Source organism: Natator depressus, chromosome 9 (assembly GCF_965152275.1).
Source record: "Natator depressus isolate rNatDep1 chromosome 9, rNatDep2.hap1, whole genome shotgun sequence".
Taxonomy (NCBI): Eukaryota; Metazoa; Chordata; order Testudines; family Cheloniidae; genus Natator; species Natator depressus.
This window is the reverse complement of record NC_134242.1, coordinates 75,764,896-75,785,508: the sequence shown is the minus strand read 5'-3', so window position 1 is coordinate 75,785,508 and position 20,613 is coordinate 75,764,896. Positions and strand designations below refer to the sequence as shown.

Sequence of the window (20,613 nt, the reverse complement as noted above, 5' to 3'; positions counted from 1 at the left end):
TAACCATTACTGGTTGACTCTAGAAAAAGTTGCCTCGAAGATATACAGTCACTGGGCTCTCCTAATTTCAAAAGCCAGTGGCAGCACTTTGATGAGAAATGCACTCTTAAACCCATTGGATCAGCTCTGATGTGAAATCCCCTACATCCTGCTTGCATTCTAACCACACATTAGCTGAGGAGTGTAACTTTTCTGTCTGCTGTAGGAACAACAGCTTTCGCTGCAAGCTACACCTTGTAGATCTTGCTGGCTCCGAAAGGCAAAAGAAAACCAAGGCTGAGGGAGACCGACTAAAGGAAGGTAAGGAAGCACAATAACTTCAAACAACTTCAGTAGTGCAAGCTTGTGCTCTTCACCTCTGACATTCCTAGAAAGGACAAAATACAGCACACCACTCTGAAATCCTGACCTTAAAGGTGACACATAAAGGAGAGAGACTTGTTTTTGCTGGGTTTTGAGGTATAAGGAGAGCTTGAAAGGTATCTAGTAAAACTTTCTGTTTGGCTTTTATGTCAGGAATATATCAGGCTTTGTCTTCTGGAATTTGAGGACTGAAGGATTAGCTGGATCATGGCTTCCTAAGTGACTGAAACATATGCAGTTGAGGGGGAAAGCTTTTTGGTCTGATGATCAAACACAGTGTTCAGTTATTTAGCCCAAGTGCATGAAATGCTTTGGGAGAAAAGCTCTCTGAAAGAGTCATATACCTTCAGTTAAGGGCTGATCTTCCATTGTGAATCTCCAAGGAATCCAGCAAAAACAAAGGCAAAAAATTCTTCTCCTTCTTTTTTTTTTTTTTTTTTTTTTTTTAAATCCACTAGAGCAGTGGTTCTCAAACTTATTTGTGTCTGTAGTCCTTTATGCGCTTCTTCCCCAAGTACATATACCGCCACCCAGCTATGAAGGCAGAGTGGAGAGCGTGCAGCAGCACAGAAATAAGGCTGGCAATGTGAAAAGTGATATATGTCAATATCACTTTTCACAGCAGACATAGAACCCCATGGCCACCCTTACTTCTGCACTGCTTCTGCCACCCCAGGGTTGACAGCCAGAGCCCTGCTGCCTCCTGGTGAGGGACTGGGTGTAGGGGGGGGGGAAGGAGAGCCCAGGTGCTGGGGCTCTGGCTGTCCCCTTTATCCCTGCCTACCAGGTGTGCACGGCCGTTTTGCATGAGCCCCTGTCACCTGGGGCTAGGGTGACCAGATGTCCCAATTTTATAGGGACAGTCCCGATATTTGGGGTTTTGTCTTATATAAGTGCCAATTACCCCCATCACCCTGTCCTGATTTTTCACCCTTGCTGTCTGGTCACCCTATCTGGGGCTGACAGCCAGAGGTTTTTTTTTTTAAACCCACACATTCTCGACCCTCCCGTGGGAGGCCTGCCCCATAGTTTGAGAACTGCTGCATTAGAGGACTCAACCAGTCTTTCCTCTACATTCACCCTTTAAAATCGGAACAAGATTCTTTGGGTTGGTGCAGAAGAACGGAAAACTTGGAGGAACTCATGCTAGCCACTGAAGAGAAGTAGGGTTCTAGGTAGATTTGAAATGTCTATTCACCTTTGATCATAAGGACATTCAATGAGCTCCAAAGGCAGCCAATTCAAAACTGATAACTAGCTTTTCACACAATGCACAAGATATTACTGCCATTAGCTTAGCAGGATTCCAAAAAGGGTTAGACATTTTACTTGGATAACAGAATGTCTTAAGTTATAATAGTAAAAGCTAAAAATAAACAAGAGCTATGGAAAAAAGTATAAACCCTCAACTTTGGGGCATAAGACATCCTCTAGTGGGAATTAGGATCAAACTTTCTCTGGGAGCAAGTTATTCCATAATTACCCACTGTAGGGTTTCTTCTTCTGAGGCTCCTGGTGTTGATCACTGTCAGAGATGGGTACTGGACTAGATGAGGCACACTGTCAGTTACTACATTCCTGTGTTCAACTAGCAAAGTATGGGGAAAGAAAATGTGCCTTATCTTCCACTCTCACCATCACGCTGTAGCTGATGTCAGCATTGACTCTTCTAGGCGGAATGGATATAAGGGTAGAGGTCCAACATGCTAAAACATCACTGATTGCTACGATCTTTATGAACCTTTGACTGTAGCAAAATAAGCCATCTGTTGCACTCTGATAATGGGGTAGGAGGTGAGAAGGGCAGATGCTGTTCATCCTTGGTTCTGGTTTTTCAAAAAAATATCCAAATCTAGTAGGATGAGACTCTGATGTTCATTGAGTCAGAAATATAGGGTTGGAAGAGACTTCAGTGAGTCATTAAGTCCCGCCCCCTGTACTGAGGCAGGACCAACTAAACCGAGACCATCCCTGACAGGTATTTGTCCAAACTGTTCTTAACCTTCAGTGAAGGGGATTCCACAACTTCCGTTGGAAGCCTATTCTCGAATTTAATTAGCCTTCTAGTTAGTTTCCTTTATATCTGACCTAAATCTTTCTCGCTGCAGATTAAGCCTATTACTTTTTATCCTACTTTAGTGGACATGGAAAACAATTGATCACCATCCACTTTATAATAGTCTTTAATGTATCTGAGGACTATCATCAGGTCCCTCTTAAGTTTTCTTTTTCAAGATTAAACATAACCAATTTAACCTTTCTCCGTCAGATTTCCTAAACCTTATATCATTCCCCCCCCCCCCCCCCCGGACTCTTTCCAGTTTTGTCCACATCTTTCATAAAGTTTGGCACCCAGAATTGAACACCGGTATTCCAGCTGAAGCCTTACCAGTGCCAACAACCTCCCGGGTCTTAATATGACACACCTATTAATACGCTTCAGAATGATATTGGTCTTTTTTGCAGCTGCATCACATTGCTGGCTCATATTCAATTTGTGATCCCCTATAACCTTAAGATGCTTCTCTGCAGTGCTACTGCCTAGCCAGTTATTCCCCCTTTTGTAGCTGTGGATTTTTCCACCCCCGCCGCCCCCCTTCCTAAGTGCAGTACTTTGCACTTGTCTTTATTGAATTTCATCTTGTTGATTTCAGACCAATTCTCCAATTTGTCATGGCAATTTCGAATTTTAATCCTGTCTTCCAAAGTGCTTGTATCCCTACCAACCTGTCATCTACAATTTCAATAAGCATGATCTCCGCTCTATTATCCAAGTCGTTAATGAAAATACTGAACAGTACCAGATCCAGGACTGACCCCTACAGGACCTCACTAGATATACGCTCCCACTATGATAGCAAATCATTGATAACTACTCGTTGAGTATGGTCTTCTAACCAGCTGTGCACCCATCTTATAGTAATTTCATTTAGAACACATTTCTCCAGTTTGCTCATGAGTGTCTTGTGGGACTGTCACAAAGCCTTATTAAAATAAACATAACATCTACTTCTTCCATTCCCCACAATCCCCTAGGCCACTTACTCTGACAAAGAAGGAAATTAGGTTGATTTGGCCTGGTTTGTTCTTGACAAATCCATGCTGGCTATTCCTTGTAACCCTGTTACCATGTAGATGCTTCCAAATTTGTTTAATAATATGTAGGCTGACTGGTCTATAATTCTCTAGGTCATCTTTGTTCCCCACTTTAAAGATAGGTACTATGTTTGCCCTTCTTTGGTCCTCTGGGACCTCGCCATCCTCCAAGAATTCCCAAAGATAATTGCTAATGGTTTGGAGATTGTCAGCTAGTTCATTAAGTACCCTAGGTGGAATTTTATTAGGCCCTGCTGACTTGAATACATCTAACTTATCAAAATGTTCTTTAACCTGTTCTTGCCCTATTTTGGCGTTTTCAGTTGGAGCAAAGAGCAGGTCTTTAAAGAAGAGTTCCTCTGCCATCCTGACTAGGACAACATTGAAGGTTATTAACCTGCTGTGCTTCATATGACTCCACATAGCACATCTGTTCTGTAACCATGATCATATCCTTCTTCATTAAATCTCTTATGCAAACCTGTGGGAAGAAGGCACAGGGAGGGATTTCCTTCTGGGAACTGGAGCTTTTCTATGAGGACTAAACCTCTTCATTTTCTACATTTTCTGGCCTTTGTTGGCAAGTATAGGACATAAACAGTAATAAAGCAAACCTATCTATTTGGTTTAGCTCTTACTCACTTTGGATTTTATTTGTTTGTGTGCAGGAATCAACATTAACAGAGGTCTCCTATGCCTGGGGAATGTAATCAGTGCTCTTGGCGATGAAAATAAAAAGGGTGGTTTTGTCCCTTACAGAGACTCCAAGTTAACGCGGCTGCTGCAAGGTAAGAGCCATACCGGTATAGTTCTGTTCTATAGTTAAAAATAAGTATGTAACAAAATAATATGTCAAGAGCTGTGTAACCCTCAGGCCAAGTGTGTTACATTCCTATTGACCGGATATGAATGTATTATTTGTGCTTTATTCCACATACCCATGATCCTTAATCCCTCTGTGTTTTTGTTGTCTTGTCTTTGAGTGCAAATGCTTTGGGGTAGGGGCACAAACAACTCTAACTCTATCCTGCAGTGACACTATAAGGAAAAAACCTTGAGACACTCTAAACTGCCTTTTTAAAATACATTAATCTAATCTGGAGGCACAATCACTAGTATCAACAAATCATAACTGAATGGTTACTGCACCATGTCACCACAGGGCAGAGCTAAGACGCTGTGTCCCTTAACATTTACACCTTAATGTGTGGGTGTTTTGGGTTTTTTTTTTTTTTTTTGGATTTCTTAAGTTTAACCTTAACTCTGAATTTTCTGAGTTTGTAATGCTTGTTTTTGTGATAAACACATTACAAGAATGTTGTTATTTACCCTAAATTCCTGATCTGGAATCTTTAGTCTTCATCTTAATGACACTTTAGTCTGGGAATAAAAAGGAAATAGCTCAATTTACTAAATTAGTTTTTCAGTCTTCCTTTTCACAGTGCAGTAACTTTCTACACAAAACCATTTTACATCTTGCAAAACATGGACTGTAAGGTGCCATAACCTTCTTAAGAAACCCAGTTGAGTGAGCTGAATTTGAGCAGGGCCATTTGTGCCCTTCTCAGGAGACTTATGGCACAAAGCTGGATAATACAGATGCTTATACAGGTGCAAAAGTAATAAGCCATTTTGGGCACCTCATTGCCAGAGGGAGTATATTTGTTCAGATCCTCAAATGAAGGAGAATGAAGTCTGATTTGATGTTTGGCTGTCCAGAGTACCCATGAAATTTCATCTTCCAGGGGAGCTGATGCCAGAAGAAGTAAGAGTACCTGAAACATTGATATAGGGAATTGTGTAGCTGCTTGACATGAGACTCCCGTCAGCGGCATGTGATGTCAAACCACCGGCGTTTGGAGTAGAAACAGGAGGCAAAATAGCATATGTGAAAAATGTTGTTTAACTTTTTGAGGGGAAGAAGGAGGTGGGGTGACATATTTCAGTGGGGCTCTTACTAGTTGCTTTTCTTAACAGTGTTTCTTGTAATGGGAGAAATCAGCTATTGAGTATTACATGACTAGCACGTTAGCCAACACAGACAAGAGGTTTTGACCATTGTGTTTTATGGGTTTGGTGCACTCTTACAGCTCTGGGTTTCCATCACTAACCCAGTTTGACATTTTCACTGTCTCAGTAATGCTTTGTCCCATTCTGTTTCTATTCAGATTCCTTGGGTGGTAACAGCCACACTCTCATGATTGCCTGTGTGAGCCCAGCAGATTCCAACTTAGAAGAAACCTTAAACACTTTGCGCTATGCTGACAGGGCGAGAAAAATAAAAAACAAACCAATAGTCAACATTGATCCTCAGGCAGCTGAACTAAATCATCTAAAGCAGCAGGTATTGGACACTTCCCTCCTTCAGCTGGAGGCTGGAAAACATCTGTTGTGCATAGCAAAAGTGAGAGAATCCTCATTGCATCAAATTCACGAAAGAGAAATAGACACTGAACTCACTTAGCTATGGGTCACCTTAAAGGAAATCCTTAAATGTTTCTTTGTATGCAGTGGCCTCTTCTCTAATGCCACATGCTGCTTGAGATTCTCCACTGTAAGTGCGCTGCAATTAGAACATTTATTTTCTCCACTTTTAGGTAGGGCCTTCAAGGTCAAGCTTCGGTCATGGCCAAGTGTTGGTGTCCATCACAGTTTACATTTCACATTAATTGTGCACTGGACACACCATAAGAAATGTCACTGCCACCAAAGTGCAGCCATCTCCGGAGTGAAATATGGCATCTAGCAAACACTACACAGCTATACTGCCCAAGTTTAGGATAGGAAATGTAGAAGGGTTCATATGCAATCAATTGCAGGCAAATCTAGTTAATCAAATTCTAGTTTGCTTAAAACATAAAGGATAATGCTTTCTCCCGGCACTCTTGTAGGGACTCTTCAATGAAGATGTGCTCATAAACTCTATCTTGTGTATCATGTGAAAGGTAACACTGTGCTGTCAAATAACGCTGGTGCATTGGTTCAGCACTGACAGAGAGGGAAAAGCTCCCTCTTAGTCATTAATGTTAATTCCTGCAGCTCCAACTCTTTCTTAGAGGTCAGTGTGCTCTGAGCTGATTGTTATAGAGGTAGATTCAAAGTTGGGTACTTTTTTTCTGTTTCCCTCTAGGTACAACAGCTGCAGGTCTTGTTGTTGCAAGCCCATGGAGGGACGCTCCCAGTGTCTGTCAAGTAAGAATTGTAGACTAATGCTCTTAATGTAACTAGAGGCCTTGATTCCCCGCACCTCCCCCTCCCCGCAGCTGACTAGCCCCCTTGTACTGAGGCTCTAGACTGCACTTGGTGCTAAGACAGGAACTAATTTTTCACTCAAGTATTTGTCAAGTCCTCTTTCTCACTCCTTTGTCATGCTCCCAGTATTTCGCTTCCATGTGCAACAATACCCTCTGTAAGAATGCAACAGTCTAGCTGTAGTAGAGGAGGCATGGGGAGGAACTTGGTCAATAATGGTAACATTTTAGTGGTGTAAATATCAGCCTTCCAAGAGGCTGCTAACAAACACTATGAGTAACTGACTTTATTTCCTCTCTAGCTTAAAAAGCAAACGCTAGTAAATCCAGGGAGGAAATGATGTGTGTGAGGAGTAGATGCACCCTCTAAGACAAACCCAAAGTGAATGCCATTTCTCAATTTAACACCAGCCACAGTGATGCTACCTAAATAGTATCCACTTGCCTATGTGATGCAGTAACTGTTTAACTTTTATAGTGCTTGAAGGTCTTAAATTCAGGATTTGGGTTTCTCCAGTTATATCCTTCTCTCAAACTGATCCAGCCCCTCTTTGTCATAGTTCTGTTGGGAAATGTGCGGAGAACTTCAGTCTCACTCCAAAACTTTACTAAAGTTGCAGTTGAGCTGTAGTTGGTCTTTTCTGACTGGCAGCTGCTGGGGTTACCCATAAAACTTCTCTGAGCAGGCATCTGACCCTGCTTTTTAAATTGAAGAGTAGCATTTTACTGACCATGTATTTCTCATATTGGATAAAATCCCTTGTACTTTCTCCTTCCTAGTGGACACTTCTGCCATATAGTTTCTCAATCCATCACCCAAACTGTAAATTAAAAGTAAGCAAAGATTACTTTTCCATCTTCCTAGACTGTAAGCTTCTCAGTACAGGAGTTTTCTCCCTCCAATTTTCTGTCACAGTTCAGGGTGACTGCACCTGCATCTCAGCAAGGGTGCCTACCCTTAGGCTTCCAGCTCCCCAGCTGTCGCCTCTCTCAGGTGGAGATACCCTGGTCAGAAGGGTGAGAGACATGCATTTCCAGGTTGTACAGTTTCCTGCCTTCATTGTGTATTTCCCAGCAAAGACAGTCTGCTTAAACAGACTTACTTGCTTTCTCTTGAGAGACTGATACCAGAATGATTGCCATGGATATATGACTACATGGTTCTTTTTAAGGAAGCCTACTTTATTCTTAAGATAAAAAGCATTAGAGAGAGAACCTATTAAAAACAATAAAAGAACCCAGAACATATGCTAATAGGGGGTTCTGGTAAGCTTAAGGCCATGCCTACATTGCAAGCTTATGTTGACTCAAGTCATGTTGGCACACAGCTGCCGCAGTTACTACATTGCTTGTGTGCATGCATACTTGGCTCCTTGTGTCGGTGGTGAGCATAAGCACTCCTGGTAAGTGTACTGATGCAGAGTGCGGTGCTCCATGGGTAGGTATCCTGTTGTACAACTTGCCACTGTCCAGTGCACTGTCTTTTAGGAAGATGCATTATGGGTCCTAAACAAGTCTCACAGGAGTGACTGGGAGCATGGTGTCAACTCACCAGTTTGCAGCTGTCTGCATCCCATACTTTTTGTGACTTTTTTTTGTCAAAAACCTATGACCCTCCTCACTGTCTGCCATCTCTGACAGAAGCATGGAGCCTGCACAGCTCAGCACTATTGTCATGAGTGTTGCGAGAACAGGGTACGTGATCCTGGAGTATTTGCAAAGCCATAAGAAAAACCAAATGAAAGGGAACATGACATTTCCTTGGAGGACAGATAGCTGTGGAACATAGTGAGAACCAATTCAAGGTTGTTGGTGGCATTCACAGAGAAGCTGCAGCAGGTGGAGCATTGCTTCCAGACCCGAGAAATAAGCACTGACTGGTGGGATTGCATCATAATGTGGGTTTGAGATGACTAGCAGTGGCTGCTGAACTTTTGGATGCGGAAAGCCAACTTCCTGGATCTGTGCGCTGAGTTCGCCTGAGTCCTCCAGCGCAGAGATACCAATGTGAGCTGCACTGACCATGGACAAGTGAGGGGCATTTTGTATTAAGGAAATTTGCTATGCCAGATTGCTCCCCATCAGTTGGGAATCAATTTGGAGCTGGGGAAATCCACTGCAGGTGCTGTTGTAATACCAAGTGTGCAGAGCCATTAATTGCTTCCTGCTATGTAGGACTGTGATTCTGGGCAATGTGCAGGATATAGTAGGTGGATTTGGCAGCAATGGGGCTCCCAAACTGCAGTGGAGCAATAGATGGCATGCATATCCCTATTTCAGCACCAGACCACGGTGCCACTGAGTACATCATCAGAAAGGGCTACTTTACTATGGTTACACAAGCGATGGCAGATCACCGGGGTTGCTTCAATGACGACAGTGTGCGCTGGTCAGGGAAGGTGCATGACATTTGCATCTTTAAGAATACAGGACTGTTCGGAAAGGTACAAGCAGGGACTTTCCCAACTGGTGGATTACCATTGGGGATGTTGAAATGCGAATAGTGATGGGGGCGTCCCAGCCTACCCTTTGCTCCCCTGGCTCACGAAGTCATACACTGGCCATCTCGACAGATCAGCAGGTGCAAAATAACAATTAAATGGGCTTTTGGTCATTTGAAGAGTCACTGGCATTGTTTACTCATAAGATTGGACCTCAGTGAGAAAAATATCCCAATAGTTAGGACTGCCTGCTGTGTCCTGCATAATATGTGAAGCAAAGCAGGAAAAGTTTCTGCTACGGTGGAGCAGCTGTCTGCTGAATTTGAGCAGCCAGATACATGGGCTATTAGAAGAGCTCCGTGCTATGCTATCTGACTCAGAGGTTTTGAAGACAGGTTTTTAACGGAGAGCCAGAGTAGGGTATGATGGTGTTGGGTGCTCTACCTGTCCCTGTTCTTTTGTGCCCTGGTAAGAATCGTGTGGTGATTGCTACACATGTAGGCATATAATTTTGTTTGTGAATGATCCTATGAGTTGTGTAACAAAAACAAATACATTAAAAACTTAGTAAATTAAGAGAACAGAACTTCTGAAGGGGAAAGGACCTTCATGTCCATCTTAACTAAACACGTACACCTATCTGTGAAAGTCATAGTTGGTGAATATGAAGCTGTGATTGTCATTAATGTTCCCTGGGATGGAATGGAAGGAGTAGTGCAGCAACCCCTAATGCCATGTGGAATGTTGAGGGGGTGCATACAGAGGTCCCCAATATTGAGTTCTCAATGGGCTGCAGAGGGTGGCGAGCACAGGATTGTTGAACCTGCATGTTCACCAGTGTGCAGCACCTGTGTTCTGCTGCCTGAGAAGCCCTAGTATGTCCTGGTGCATCTCCTTTTCCTGTTGGGACTCCTGGGCCTTTGTCCTCTCCACGCTTTCCTTCTCCAGAATGTCCACAAAGTTCATGCTCAAGGCCTGATACAGCACTGATTTGCAGGATCTCATTGAACATGTCATCCCGAGTCCTGTTCTTTCCTCCTTATCTGGCTCAGGCATTCTGCAAGTGTGGAGGGGGAGACTTTAAAGGCCACAATGGCAGCAGCTGAAGATAAAACAGAGGTACCATTAGCAGCATAATCTCTACAGAAAACAAAACTTAAAATGCGGATCTCACTCACCTTGCTCCCCTAAAGTTATAAGCACTACATTCTCGCTGCTTCTGCTTGGGATTGCTTGTGAATAGTGCCAGTGACATCACCAGCCGTGGTCAGTATGGCCTGCTGGAGGATGTGAAAATGAGGGGGGAATTGCTCTGTTGCATGATTCTAGTAGCATAGGGCAATGGCACTGAATGCTGGCACCGTTTTCCACAGATGATGGTTTTAGCTAGCATCTCACTCTTGAGGGTAACAAAGGCGGAGAACACAGCTGCAGCTCATGTCCTGAAGCAGCCCAGGCCCAGATGCTGCTAGCCTGTGTACTGCAATAGTATCGTCTGAAGTTATCACTGAGTGGCATGGGAAAGTGTCCTATTGCGGAGGAAGAAATAAGGCAGCTCTCCCTAGAAACTTTTGGCAGAATACTCTCATGAAAGTTTCATCGTGATCTCAGGAGGATTCAAGGGACATCCCTGTGTACATACATAAACTACTGCACATGCCCCCACGTAATCCTGGAGGGGAATGAAAAGCAGATGGCAGTTCTACCTCTTTTGGTTGTATGAATAAATTAATGAAAAGACCGTGTCCTGCTACTTTGAGAGTGCCAGCCTTGTAATTGAAAATAATGGTTCCTTTCCCTGTATCAGGCTTGTATGTGTTGGACTGTGGTGGAGTCAAAACAAACAAATAAATCCAGGTCCTGGCTTGCTGCGTAGCTGGATTCCCTGGTCCCCTGTCCCCCATACTCCTCTTCATCCACTACCTCCACTGTTCATGGCGGGGGCTTGTGACTCGGGGCCCTCAGAGGTATCCCCGATGCTGTGGGAGTGGTGGTGGTGTCTCCATCAATATGGCATGCAGCTTTTCATAAAAGCAGCACGTCTGTGGCTTGGCACCCAGTTTGATCATTGGCCTCCCTGGTCTTCTGGTACGCCTGCCACTACTCCTTTGCTTCTCACCCAGTACTACCGTTGGTTCCTGTCATTCATCTTCTCCTGCATCCCCTGAGCAATTTGTTCATAATGTCAACATTTTACGGCTGGTCCACAACTGTGCCTGCACAGCCTCTTCTTCCTGCAGGTCCAGGATATCCAATATCTCCTGTCAGTGCATCTGGAGCACGTAGCCAACATAGTTTGCTGGAGAGTTGCACTCAACAGTGAAGAGCTGCTAGTTATGATCACCAAGTCTAGTAGCCAGGAAAAGGAATTTCAACAATTTGCAGGGCTTTAAAGGGGATTAGGGACTTATGGATCTCTGTGACGCCTGGGCAGTGGAGGTCACAATGGTGACTAAAGCAGTCAGTGTAGAGCATTGTGGGACAGCTCTGGAGGGCAGTTAGTGTCAACATAAATAATGCAGTGTCTACACTCGCATTGTGTCAACCTAAGCACACTGATCGTGGTTCTATGCTGCTCAGGGAGCTGATGTTACTATGCTGGCGAAACGGGGTGCTTACAGTGGTGGGAGACTGATTGTAAGTGTAGGCACGTGCACAGCTAGGATGACATAAACTGCTTTGTGTCAACCTAACTGTGTTGTGTAGAGTAGGCCTGATGTATTCTGGTGAGAAAAGTCTTCCAACGCTCCCCTGGGGCTTCCTTATAGTTGCCGGTTCATAACTGCTTCAGCTGAGAACAAGTACCCTCATGACAAGTTTAGGCCACTCTTTTATACAGTTCCAGGAGTTTTTGAGCTGGACTTTCCAGAAGCCGGTAATTAGAATACGAGTGTCTCCTCTTCCCCCCCACCCCCCCCCAAGCGTGTCTTTGAAGGTTGGATCTAGAGGGGTAGAACTTATATTCCCTTCACCTCAAGGTACTTCCTTAGGAAATCCATTTCAAACGTATTGTTCCAAAAAGACCTTTGAACTTCCTCATACCTTCCGAAGATTGCAGTAATCTTTGTCTTCTTGCTAAAGAAGTTCCATAAAATCTCACAATAATACATACATTGTATAGGAAATGAAAATGTTTATCCCACAGGTATTAACCCAAATTCAATAAGGTTTATCTTAATTCAATAAAGTTCATTCAGGATACTGTCAGTCTGTAACAGTAAATACCTCATTGGCATTAAAATAATAAACACTTGTCTTAATTAGTATGAAGCCATCAGAGAACCTGCAGTCCCTCATGGAGAAGAACCAGTCCCTGATGGAGGAAAACGAAAAGTTGAGCCGAGGTCTGAGTGAGGCAGCTGGTCAGACAGCCCAGATGTTGGAGAGAATCATTCTGGTAAGGCTCAAAATTCTATGTGAAGAGCTTTTAGCTACACACTACTGTTTCCCACCTGTTGGAAATTGACCACTAACAGTGTTCTAATGGTATTCAGGAGCATCTGACTCTGGAGGACTAAAGCTAAATTTGTAGGGAACATATTAAATGTCCAGTAGCAATATGATGTTAAGCTACAGAATGCATCTGGTTCTGAAGCCTGCAGGTTTTGACCCAAATGTACTAGAACTGGAATACATTGCACTTTGCTCTGAAAATGCATTACCCACAGGAATACAACACTGAATACCAACTTTTCTATTTCCCAAGTTCTCCCATCAGTCACTGTGGCTCTGTGTCTTGACTATTTGGAGGCCATTTGCCTGCAGCGGTTGTACTGCCAAACTTTGTGATTCCAGGGCTAAATAAGTCAAAATGTGTCTTGCATGCCAACTTCTCCCAAAAGCTGCTTATACCTGCTCTTTTGTTGGCTTTGGAGAAAAGTCCAGACTTACTTTAAATTAAAGGGAACTAACCTTCCCCTGAGTGTGCAGAAATCTGTACTGAATCACAATGCAAGTCACCTTACAGTAGAATGATGAAGCAGTATTGCTACAAAGAAGATAGCTGTTTCCTGCTTCTCCTTCTATAATTCAGTATCTAATTGACTTTTCTTTTCTTAGACAGAACAAGAAAATGATAAGATGAATGCCAAACTAGAGGAACTCCGGCAGCATTCTGCGTAAGTCCAATCCAGTTTCATGTGCTGCAGAAGTGCCCTGCAACACTGTTCATTTCATTGATTGGCTCTGCATTTGTTATTCCAAAGACCATCTGTATGCAGGGAGGGTGAGCAAGTATGTTGGCAATACCCTATCTATTGAGCAGTCAGACATGCAATTGCCAAGCAAGACCCGTGGACTCAGTTGCATGTCTGAATTTTTTAGGTGCAAACTTGATCTGCAGAAGCTGGTAGAGACTCTGGAGGATCAGGAGCTCAAAGAGAACATAGAAGTGATTCGTGATCTCCAGCAAGTGATAGTCCAGTTGCAGGTAAGAACTGACCTAGGGAATGGGAAGATCCCTGTACCAAATGAGCTTCCTACTGAGATGAACTCAGTGATATGGTGCCAGTCTGCTAGGTAGTGGTTTCTTTAAAGCCCTGCTAAATAAGCCCTTTGCACAGGTGTGTGGCTGTTAAATGGCTCTTGGCAAGTTACTTTAATATAGACTTCCTGTTGAAACCTCAAAGCCAAAAAATGACCATTTTATGCTCAGATAGCTGCTCGCTCCAGAGTAAATGAGTATCCTCAGAAGAATGCTGTGACGTGAAACTATTGCACAAATTTACAGCCCAAAGACTGGGTAATGCAGGGTGCAAAAACAACTCTTGGAAGCTCAGGGTTTTAGCTTCTATGTTTCTAGTAAACGGTCCCATTGGAGGGAGCTGGAATTGTTTGAAAATGTCATGTCCTTGTCTAATATATGATTCTTCCATGTTCCCCTTCCTAGATGTCCCTCAAAGCTCCAACCACCCCGTAAGGAACTGGCTGCCAATTCTGTGCAGTGCAGGAAATGTCTGATAGGGAATAACTTTGCCTTGTCAATTGAGACTGCGTTCAAAAGAGGCGTTCACTGCTGCTGTTAAAATGGGATGCCAGTGGCCTTCTCTTCCTAGAGAGGAGAGTTTTTTCAGATCAGAGGAGAGTCTAGAGAAGCCTTTGCTGTTCTAAATGGACAGCAAGGAGCCCTTGTTAACTGCACATCACTTCTCACTGCTGTACATTAAAGTGCTCTGTTTGCGCTACACAGGATGAAAGTGCTGCCTATGTGGCAGCATCCGTGGAAGCTGTTGCTGAGATGGCAAACTCTGAGCAAGAATCTGACGCTGTAAGTAGTGGGGGGGAGTATGTGTGTGTGATATACTGCAGATTTTGACTATATGTAAATATTCTCATTCACTCAGTAACTGCATCTTTCCTGTTCCCTAATCCCATGTGTTTGTCACTTTATAGTTACTTCCTACCATCCATCCTTCCTCCTTTACTGTACCCTTTCCTGTTTTTTTTATTTTGTCCTTCTTAAAATTATAAAGTTATGTTTTTTTAAAAAAAAAAAAAGGCCAAGCATTTTATATAAATACTGCTGCTTACTTCAGTAGTATTCAACTGTTCTGCTATGTTCAAACTGCCAATGCAAGCACTGAGGAGCTCCTTGGAATTCGTTTCTTCTGGCTAATAATTGTGTCTATATTCCAGCAAGCAGAAACCAGCCAGGACAGCAAGAGATCCCCAGATGCTTTCACCACCCAGCATGCCCTCCGCCAGGCAGAGATGTCCAAAGCATTGATAGAATTAAATAAAGCCCTGGCTCTGAAAGAGGCCTTGGCCAAGAAAATGACTCAGAATGACAGCCAGCTGGAGCCAATACAGTCCCAATACCAGGTAAATGCTCCTTTCCAGGAAGACTCATGGAAATATCTGTCCAGTGTTGTCCTCTTCTTCATCCCATATGTGCATGTTTTGTAATGCTAGTGGGGGAAGGGATTAATCAGAACATGAGCATTCCCTTGGTGGTTCTCATAGTAAGAACTCCATATGTCTTGAGGTGTGGTATGAGAGAGCCTCCGTCACAGGACTTGGCCATCTCTGGAATGGTAATCATCTAGCTGTAGGTGCCCACAGGTGGCAGAACTACGGTGCCTAAATGTCATTCTAAGCAGCCAGTCCTTGCTGCTTCTGATCAGGACACTGGCTACTGACTGTTCCATGTAGTCCCAGTCTTCCAACTCACCCCTCAGAATTGCACTTCTGCTGTGGCACTGCTTAGCCTCCATGGAACTCAGCCACTGCTGCCATTGAACTGGCTTCCTCTTTCCTATAAGTGCTGGAATCCATCATTTTTGAACCCACCTGACTTATTGATCAAAACATGACGGCCAGACTAAAGGCTAACTGCAGGTGTATATTGATCTGGCTCCTACAGCTGCTGCATGGAGAAGTCTTCTGATTCCTCTGACAATAGTGCAGTTGTCCAACCTATTGAAGGGAAACATGGCTCCCCAAGACCTTATCTAGCCTTGTCCCTAGCCATTGGGATTTCAAGACTTGAAATCTCTCTGCTCCTGTCTCCTTTCTAGACTAATATCAAGGGCCTGGAGTTGGAGGTCAGCAGCCTGCAAAAAGAGAAGGAAGAACTGATCCTTGCACTTCACACTGCAAAGAAGGATGTTAACCAAGCAAAGTAAGGCTGGCTAGAAAGGCCAAGTAGATTAGAGAAATGAGCATCTACTGGAACCAATCAGTGGCACTTGGCCTGGCAAGTAAATTGGCCTGGCCATTGCAGCACATACTGACTACTGGAATAAAACATAAAATCCTAAATTCCAAACTGTGTTGCAATGAATGGGCTTGTCTCCTCCATGACTATGTCCCATTTGATAAATCTGCACACTTCAGGTGCTGGGTGTAGTTTTTATCACCACACTACACAATGAACCAAGCTAAGGAATTGAATTCACACCCCTGTCAGGTCATGAGGGCTCTGGGGAATCACTTCACAAACCTTAACTACTTCATTGAGACAATGAGTATATTTTTAGGCTGTGGAAGGGTTCATGTTTGGCACTAGGAAGGTGCCTACTGTATCATGTTTTTACCCTACAGACTGGCATAAAGTGTGAGGTGGGGGGAATACCCTCAACTCTGAATGAGTAAATTTTCAATTTCTCTTGTAGAGAATCTATTCTGACCTAGTGCATCCTGCTAGGAGTTGAGATGAGGAAGGGGAGGCTCTTGAGACTTAACGCCCAGAACAGGGAGCCAAAGCATTATTCTTAGCCCTGCTACAGACTCTGATGTTGTGTAGTTTTCTCCCTTCTCAGTGCCTCAGTTTCCCATCAATAAAACAAGAATAATGCATACCTGATTTGATTTGTTGGGAAGGACTTGTCAGACTTGCTTATCTTTAAAGCACTTTGCCGTCTGCTGATTAAATCTATTCTTATCGCTAGCCTCTTTAGAGTATGCTCCTGTTTTTCCAAATAGCTTAGGTAACAGCTGAAACTTTTGGATAACCAGGCATTCAGTTAAACAGAAGTACTATTTTTGATCTTGGTTCTAGCTTCGGGCTGGGAGGCAAAGGTCTGGATACAGTGGGAGTTGCAGGCTGAAGACACTCTGGGGAGCTGCTTTGCTCAATTGGCCACTGTTGTCTTTCCGCGCTATGAGCCAATGAGCTCTGTGTGTCAGCCCCTCTCCTGCACATGTTGCCTGCCCTGGGCTATGGCCGGACACAGCCCCTCAGTGATGATTCCAATGTCCATGAAATTCCTGCATTGATGGTCACTGGCAGGCGTTGTGTCCTGGGCTGCAGGGCTTCATGATGGGAGAGGAGGGCTGACTAGAGAGGCTGCTATGGATACAACAAGTTACAGGCTGCACTTTTGAACTGGGCACAATGCTGCAGCCATGGAACCAGATTGTGAGTGGATATATTGTTGCACTGGTATAGCATGAATTATACTCCTTGCTGAATATTAGCTTAGCACAAAGAGGTTAATTGAGAAGTTATTAGTGGGCTACTTGGGGAGTGCACTGTGGATTCAGATAAAGGAAATTCTGGTTAAGTGGGAGTGTACCGTATTACAGTTCCAGACTCTATTGGTATGTCTATCTACACTGCAAAAAACAAACAAACAAAAAAACCCAAACCCTGCAGCAGCAAGATTCGGAGCCTGGATCCAATGAATCAGGCTTGCACTATGGAGCTAAAAATAGCAGTGAAGACATTTGGGCTTGGACTGGAGTCCAGGCTCTGAAAACGGGTGAAGAAGGAGGGTCTCAGAGCCTGGGCTTCAGTCCTAGCCCGAATGTCTTCATTATTGTTGTTTTAGCTCCATTGTGTGAACCCTACAAGCTTGAGTCATTTAGCCTGGGCTCTGGGATTAGCTGCTGTCCGTCTCTTTGGGAGTTTTAAGGTATGTTTGCAATGCAGTCGGCTCTCGTTCACCTGAAGGGAACTGATCTCATAGCAGAGATGTTCTTGGCTTGCCCAGGATCAGCTATTCTACTTGCACCCTGGGAAATAGATTTCTAGTGTGCATCTCCCTTCCAACCTTCCCTTTGGATTGAATGAGTTGCTGAGAAGCACAGCCAGAGTTTCTAAACTCTGCTTTATACAATGGTCAGGTCCTGGGGTGAGTGAGGGACAGCAATTCTGGGTCTGTTTTCACAGTAAGGAGAAGGGGAGTCTATTTCCGGAGAATAGCTCTACTAGGCATATATTTATAGGGTGATTCTTTGCAGGCTGAGTGAACGCCGCAGGAAAAGACTCCAGGAGTTGGAAGGGCAAATGAATGAGCTAAAGAAGAAATTGAATGAACAGTCAAAACTCTTGAAGCTGAAAGAATCTACAGAGCGCACAGTCTCCAAACTGAACCAGGAGATTCGGGTAACTAACACGGCCATATGCAGCCTCTGAGCTCATCTAATGGAGTAACTTCAGCCAGAAGATAGTGAAAACTTCCATTTTATTGGGTTGGCATCACCCTGTGTATTACAAGACTCCTGTAATTGTAGTTATGTGACTATCGCTGCTAATGATGGAGTGGATAGGAGGCTCTTGTAGTAGAAGTATAGGCATGGGAGTCAAATCTGGCTATACTACGTGTTCAGTCCAAGCCTTGGGCAAGTCACTTGACTTTGTTGTAACTTGGTTTCCATGTCTGTAAAATCAAGATGATTCCCTACCCCTTTAAGTGGGGGTTAAGAGGGTGAAATCATTAGTCTCAAGCACTGACATCCTCAAAAGGCAGGTGCTGCGGGTGGGCAAAGTTTTGTAATATGTCCTCTTGTCAAGAGTACTTGGAAAAACTATCCAAAGTGTAAGTACTGGAATAACTTCCTGCTGCAGGAAATGAAAAATCAGCGGGTACAGCTGATGCGCCAAATGAAAGAGGATGCTGAGAAATTTAGACAGTGGAAGCAGCAGAAGGACAAGGAAGTGATCCAGCTGAAAGAACGGGTAAGTGAGCCATTAATCGCTTGGACAGTCACTGCTGGCCATGAGTTAACATCTGAAAACATAACATCTCTACAGTGCCTTGAGAATAACAAACCAATAGGTCAAAAAGCCTCTTGTTCCATATATGCCTGAGTGGCAGGCTGCCACCTTTCACCAGTTATATGTGTCATGGGCAGATAGACAATTGGTTTATGTCTGAGGTTCCTTGATCTGCCAGTAGAGTGATCACAACTCCGATCTAAATCAGAAGGAAAAAATACCATGGCGTCAGTACCTAGGGGTAGCTTTACCACAAAATAGAAGTAGGAGGCATCTGCCTTTCAAGGGTATATTGAGAATACACTACATGAGCAAATAGTTAAAGCTGTTACTATTACAGTAGTTAACTTAATCAAATCAGGTTGTGGCATTCAGGCCTAATAGGGCTTCTGTGCCTCTTTAGTTTTCAAGTTTCCTTGTCTCAAGGTGTTGTGAGCAGAACAGTCCTAGCCCCAGAGGATGTAGGAGACCATATTCTAGAGCAACAAGGGCCACCTGAATTTTAAGTCAGCTCAAGCTTACAGTGATCAGTGTTTCTGTCATAGATCACACAGGATGTCTGTGTCATGCTCCCCCTGGACTAAACAAGTGCACTGTAAAACATGTCTTTATATGACCTGCAACTTTTTGACTTGCCTAGTTTGTTTCTCTTCAGGATCGCAAGAGGCAGTATGAGCTGCTTAAGCTAGAACGAGACTTCCAGAATCAAGCCAATATCCTCAGGCGCAAAACAGAAGAGGTAAGGAGCCAGCATCTGCTAGGGACTCCTGATCAGTCCCCCAAGGTCTGGAAGACGTGACTGGAGTTTTGGCAGGGGACAGATGGAACTCTTGATATTCTGGGGAACAGTTTTGGGGTTTGGAGATGAATTGAAGATGTCAGTTCAGAGGGGATGCATTGTGACTTTTTTCTCTCCCCCTTGAAAAATTTGGGACTCTTCCTCTTAATTCTCACTGTTTCCTTCCCAAACCCAGTACCTCTTGATTGCACTGCCTGCCCTAGATTTTACCACCTGTTCCAACAATGATGGATAAGCACACTAGCTGGATCTGCTAAAATGATCACCAATGAGATCGCTAATGTTTAAAGTGTTGACATTAGGCTTCAGACTTCTCATTGATGTGTGTGGGTGCAGTTAACACTGTGCAGAGCTTGTCTCAGGCTGTTTGCAGATGTGAGAAGACAGCACTGCATCAGTTTTCTCTGGGTCCACCTCTTGAAGGCTTTCTTCAACTATAAGGCCTAGAAGCAGAAATGTTTTGACACAAAAATGCTTTTAAAATGAGAGCTTCGGTTCTGGTACACAACTGCATTGGGTGTATTCTGGAGACAACTTGGCTGCAGAATCACAGGAAATTGGGTACCCGGCGTATAGACTTAATAATAAAAATGCATTCTAAAGGTGAACCAAGAGGCTTGTAATATGTCTAAGACCCTAGTTAAGGGGTATTCTCCTCCAAAGGCTATTGACATTCAATAATTCCAAAAGCAGATCAGGCAGCTGTTTCCTTCATGCTTAATACTGCCCTGCGCTCCGTGACCTCCCATCTGTATTAGCTTTATAAGGGTTCAGTGAAGGAAGAACGGATTCTTATAAATGTAGATCTACTATTCCACAGCTAAAGCTAAAAGCAGCAGTGTTTTTGTGCAGATGTCATCGTGCAGATGTTTCCTGACTGACTTTCAGCAGCATGGAGTCCTGCACCCAGAAATGTGAATCAAATTAAGCTAAGCAGCCCAACAGTTTCCACTGTGCTAGGGATGCAGGGAGGGGAAATGCTTGTATGTGTGGTGGAATTTTATTTATTTATTTATTTATTTTCAGGCAGCAGCTGCTAACAAGCGCCTGAAAGATGCTCTACAGAAACAGCGTGAAGTAGTGGATAAACGGAAAGAAAGCCAAAACCGAGGAATGGAAGGAGCTGCTGCTCGAGTAAAAGTGGGTATCAGCATGGTGGTGCACTGCCAGATGCATCCCTTTGAATAATGAGCTCACACAAAGGTTGCCTGACTAGCTCACTGA

At 43.8% G+C, this 20,613-nt stretch overlaps 1 protein-coding gene across 3 annotated transcripts in view; it reads left to right on the top strand.

Moving 5' to 3' along the window:
- The window catches only part of KIF4A (kinesin family member 4A), a 40,244-nt gene that overhangs the window by 7,791 nt on the left and 11,840 nt on the right, over positions 1 to 20,613 (top strand). For all 3 annotated transcript variants that reach the window (XM_074964492.1, XM_074964491.1, XM_074964493.1), the window contains 14 exons: positions 206 to 300; positions 4,128 to 4,247; positions 5,628 to 5,803; positions 6,590 to 6,651; positions 12,416 to 12,548; positions 13,211 to 13,269; positions 13,475 to 13,580; positions 14,340 to 14,417; positions 14,786 to 14,971; positions 15,667 to 15,770; positions 17,834 to 17,978; positions 18,441 to 18,551; positions 19,246 to 19,329; positions 20,416 to 20,529. In XM_074964492.1, coding sequence (XP_074820593.1) covers positions 206 to 300; positions 4,128 to 4,247; positions 5,628 to 5,803; positions 6,590 to 6,651; positions 12,416 to 12,548; positions 13,211 to 13,269; positions 13,475 to 13,580; positions 14,340 to 14,417; positions 14,786 to 14,971; positions 15,667 to 15,770; positions 17,834 to 17,978; positions 18,441 to 18,551; positions 19,246 to 19,329; positions 20,416 to 20,529 — 1,573 coding nt within the window. The remainder of the gene's footprint in view (positions 1 to 205; positions 301 to 4,127; positions 4,248 to 5,627; positions 5,804 to 6,589; positions 6,652 to 12,415; positions 12,549 to 13,210; positions 13,270 to 13,474; positions 13,581 to 14,339; positions 14,418 to 14,785; positions 14,972 to 15,666; positions 15,771 to 17,833; positions 17,979 to 18,440; positions 18,552 to 19,245; positions 19,330 to 20,415; positions 20,530 to 20,613) is intronic.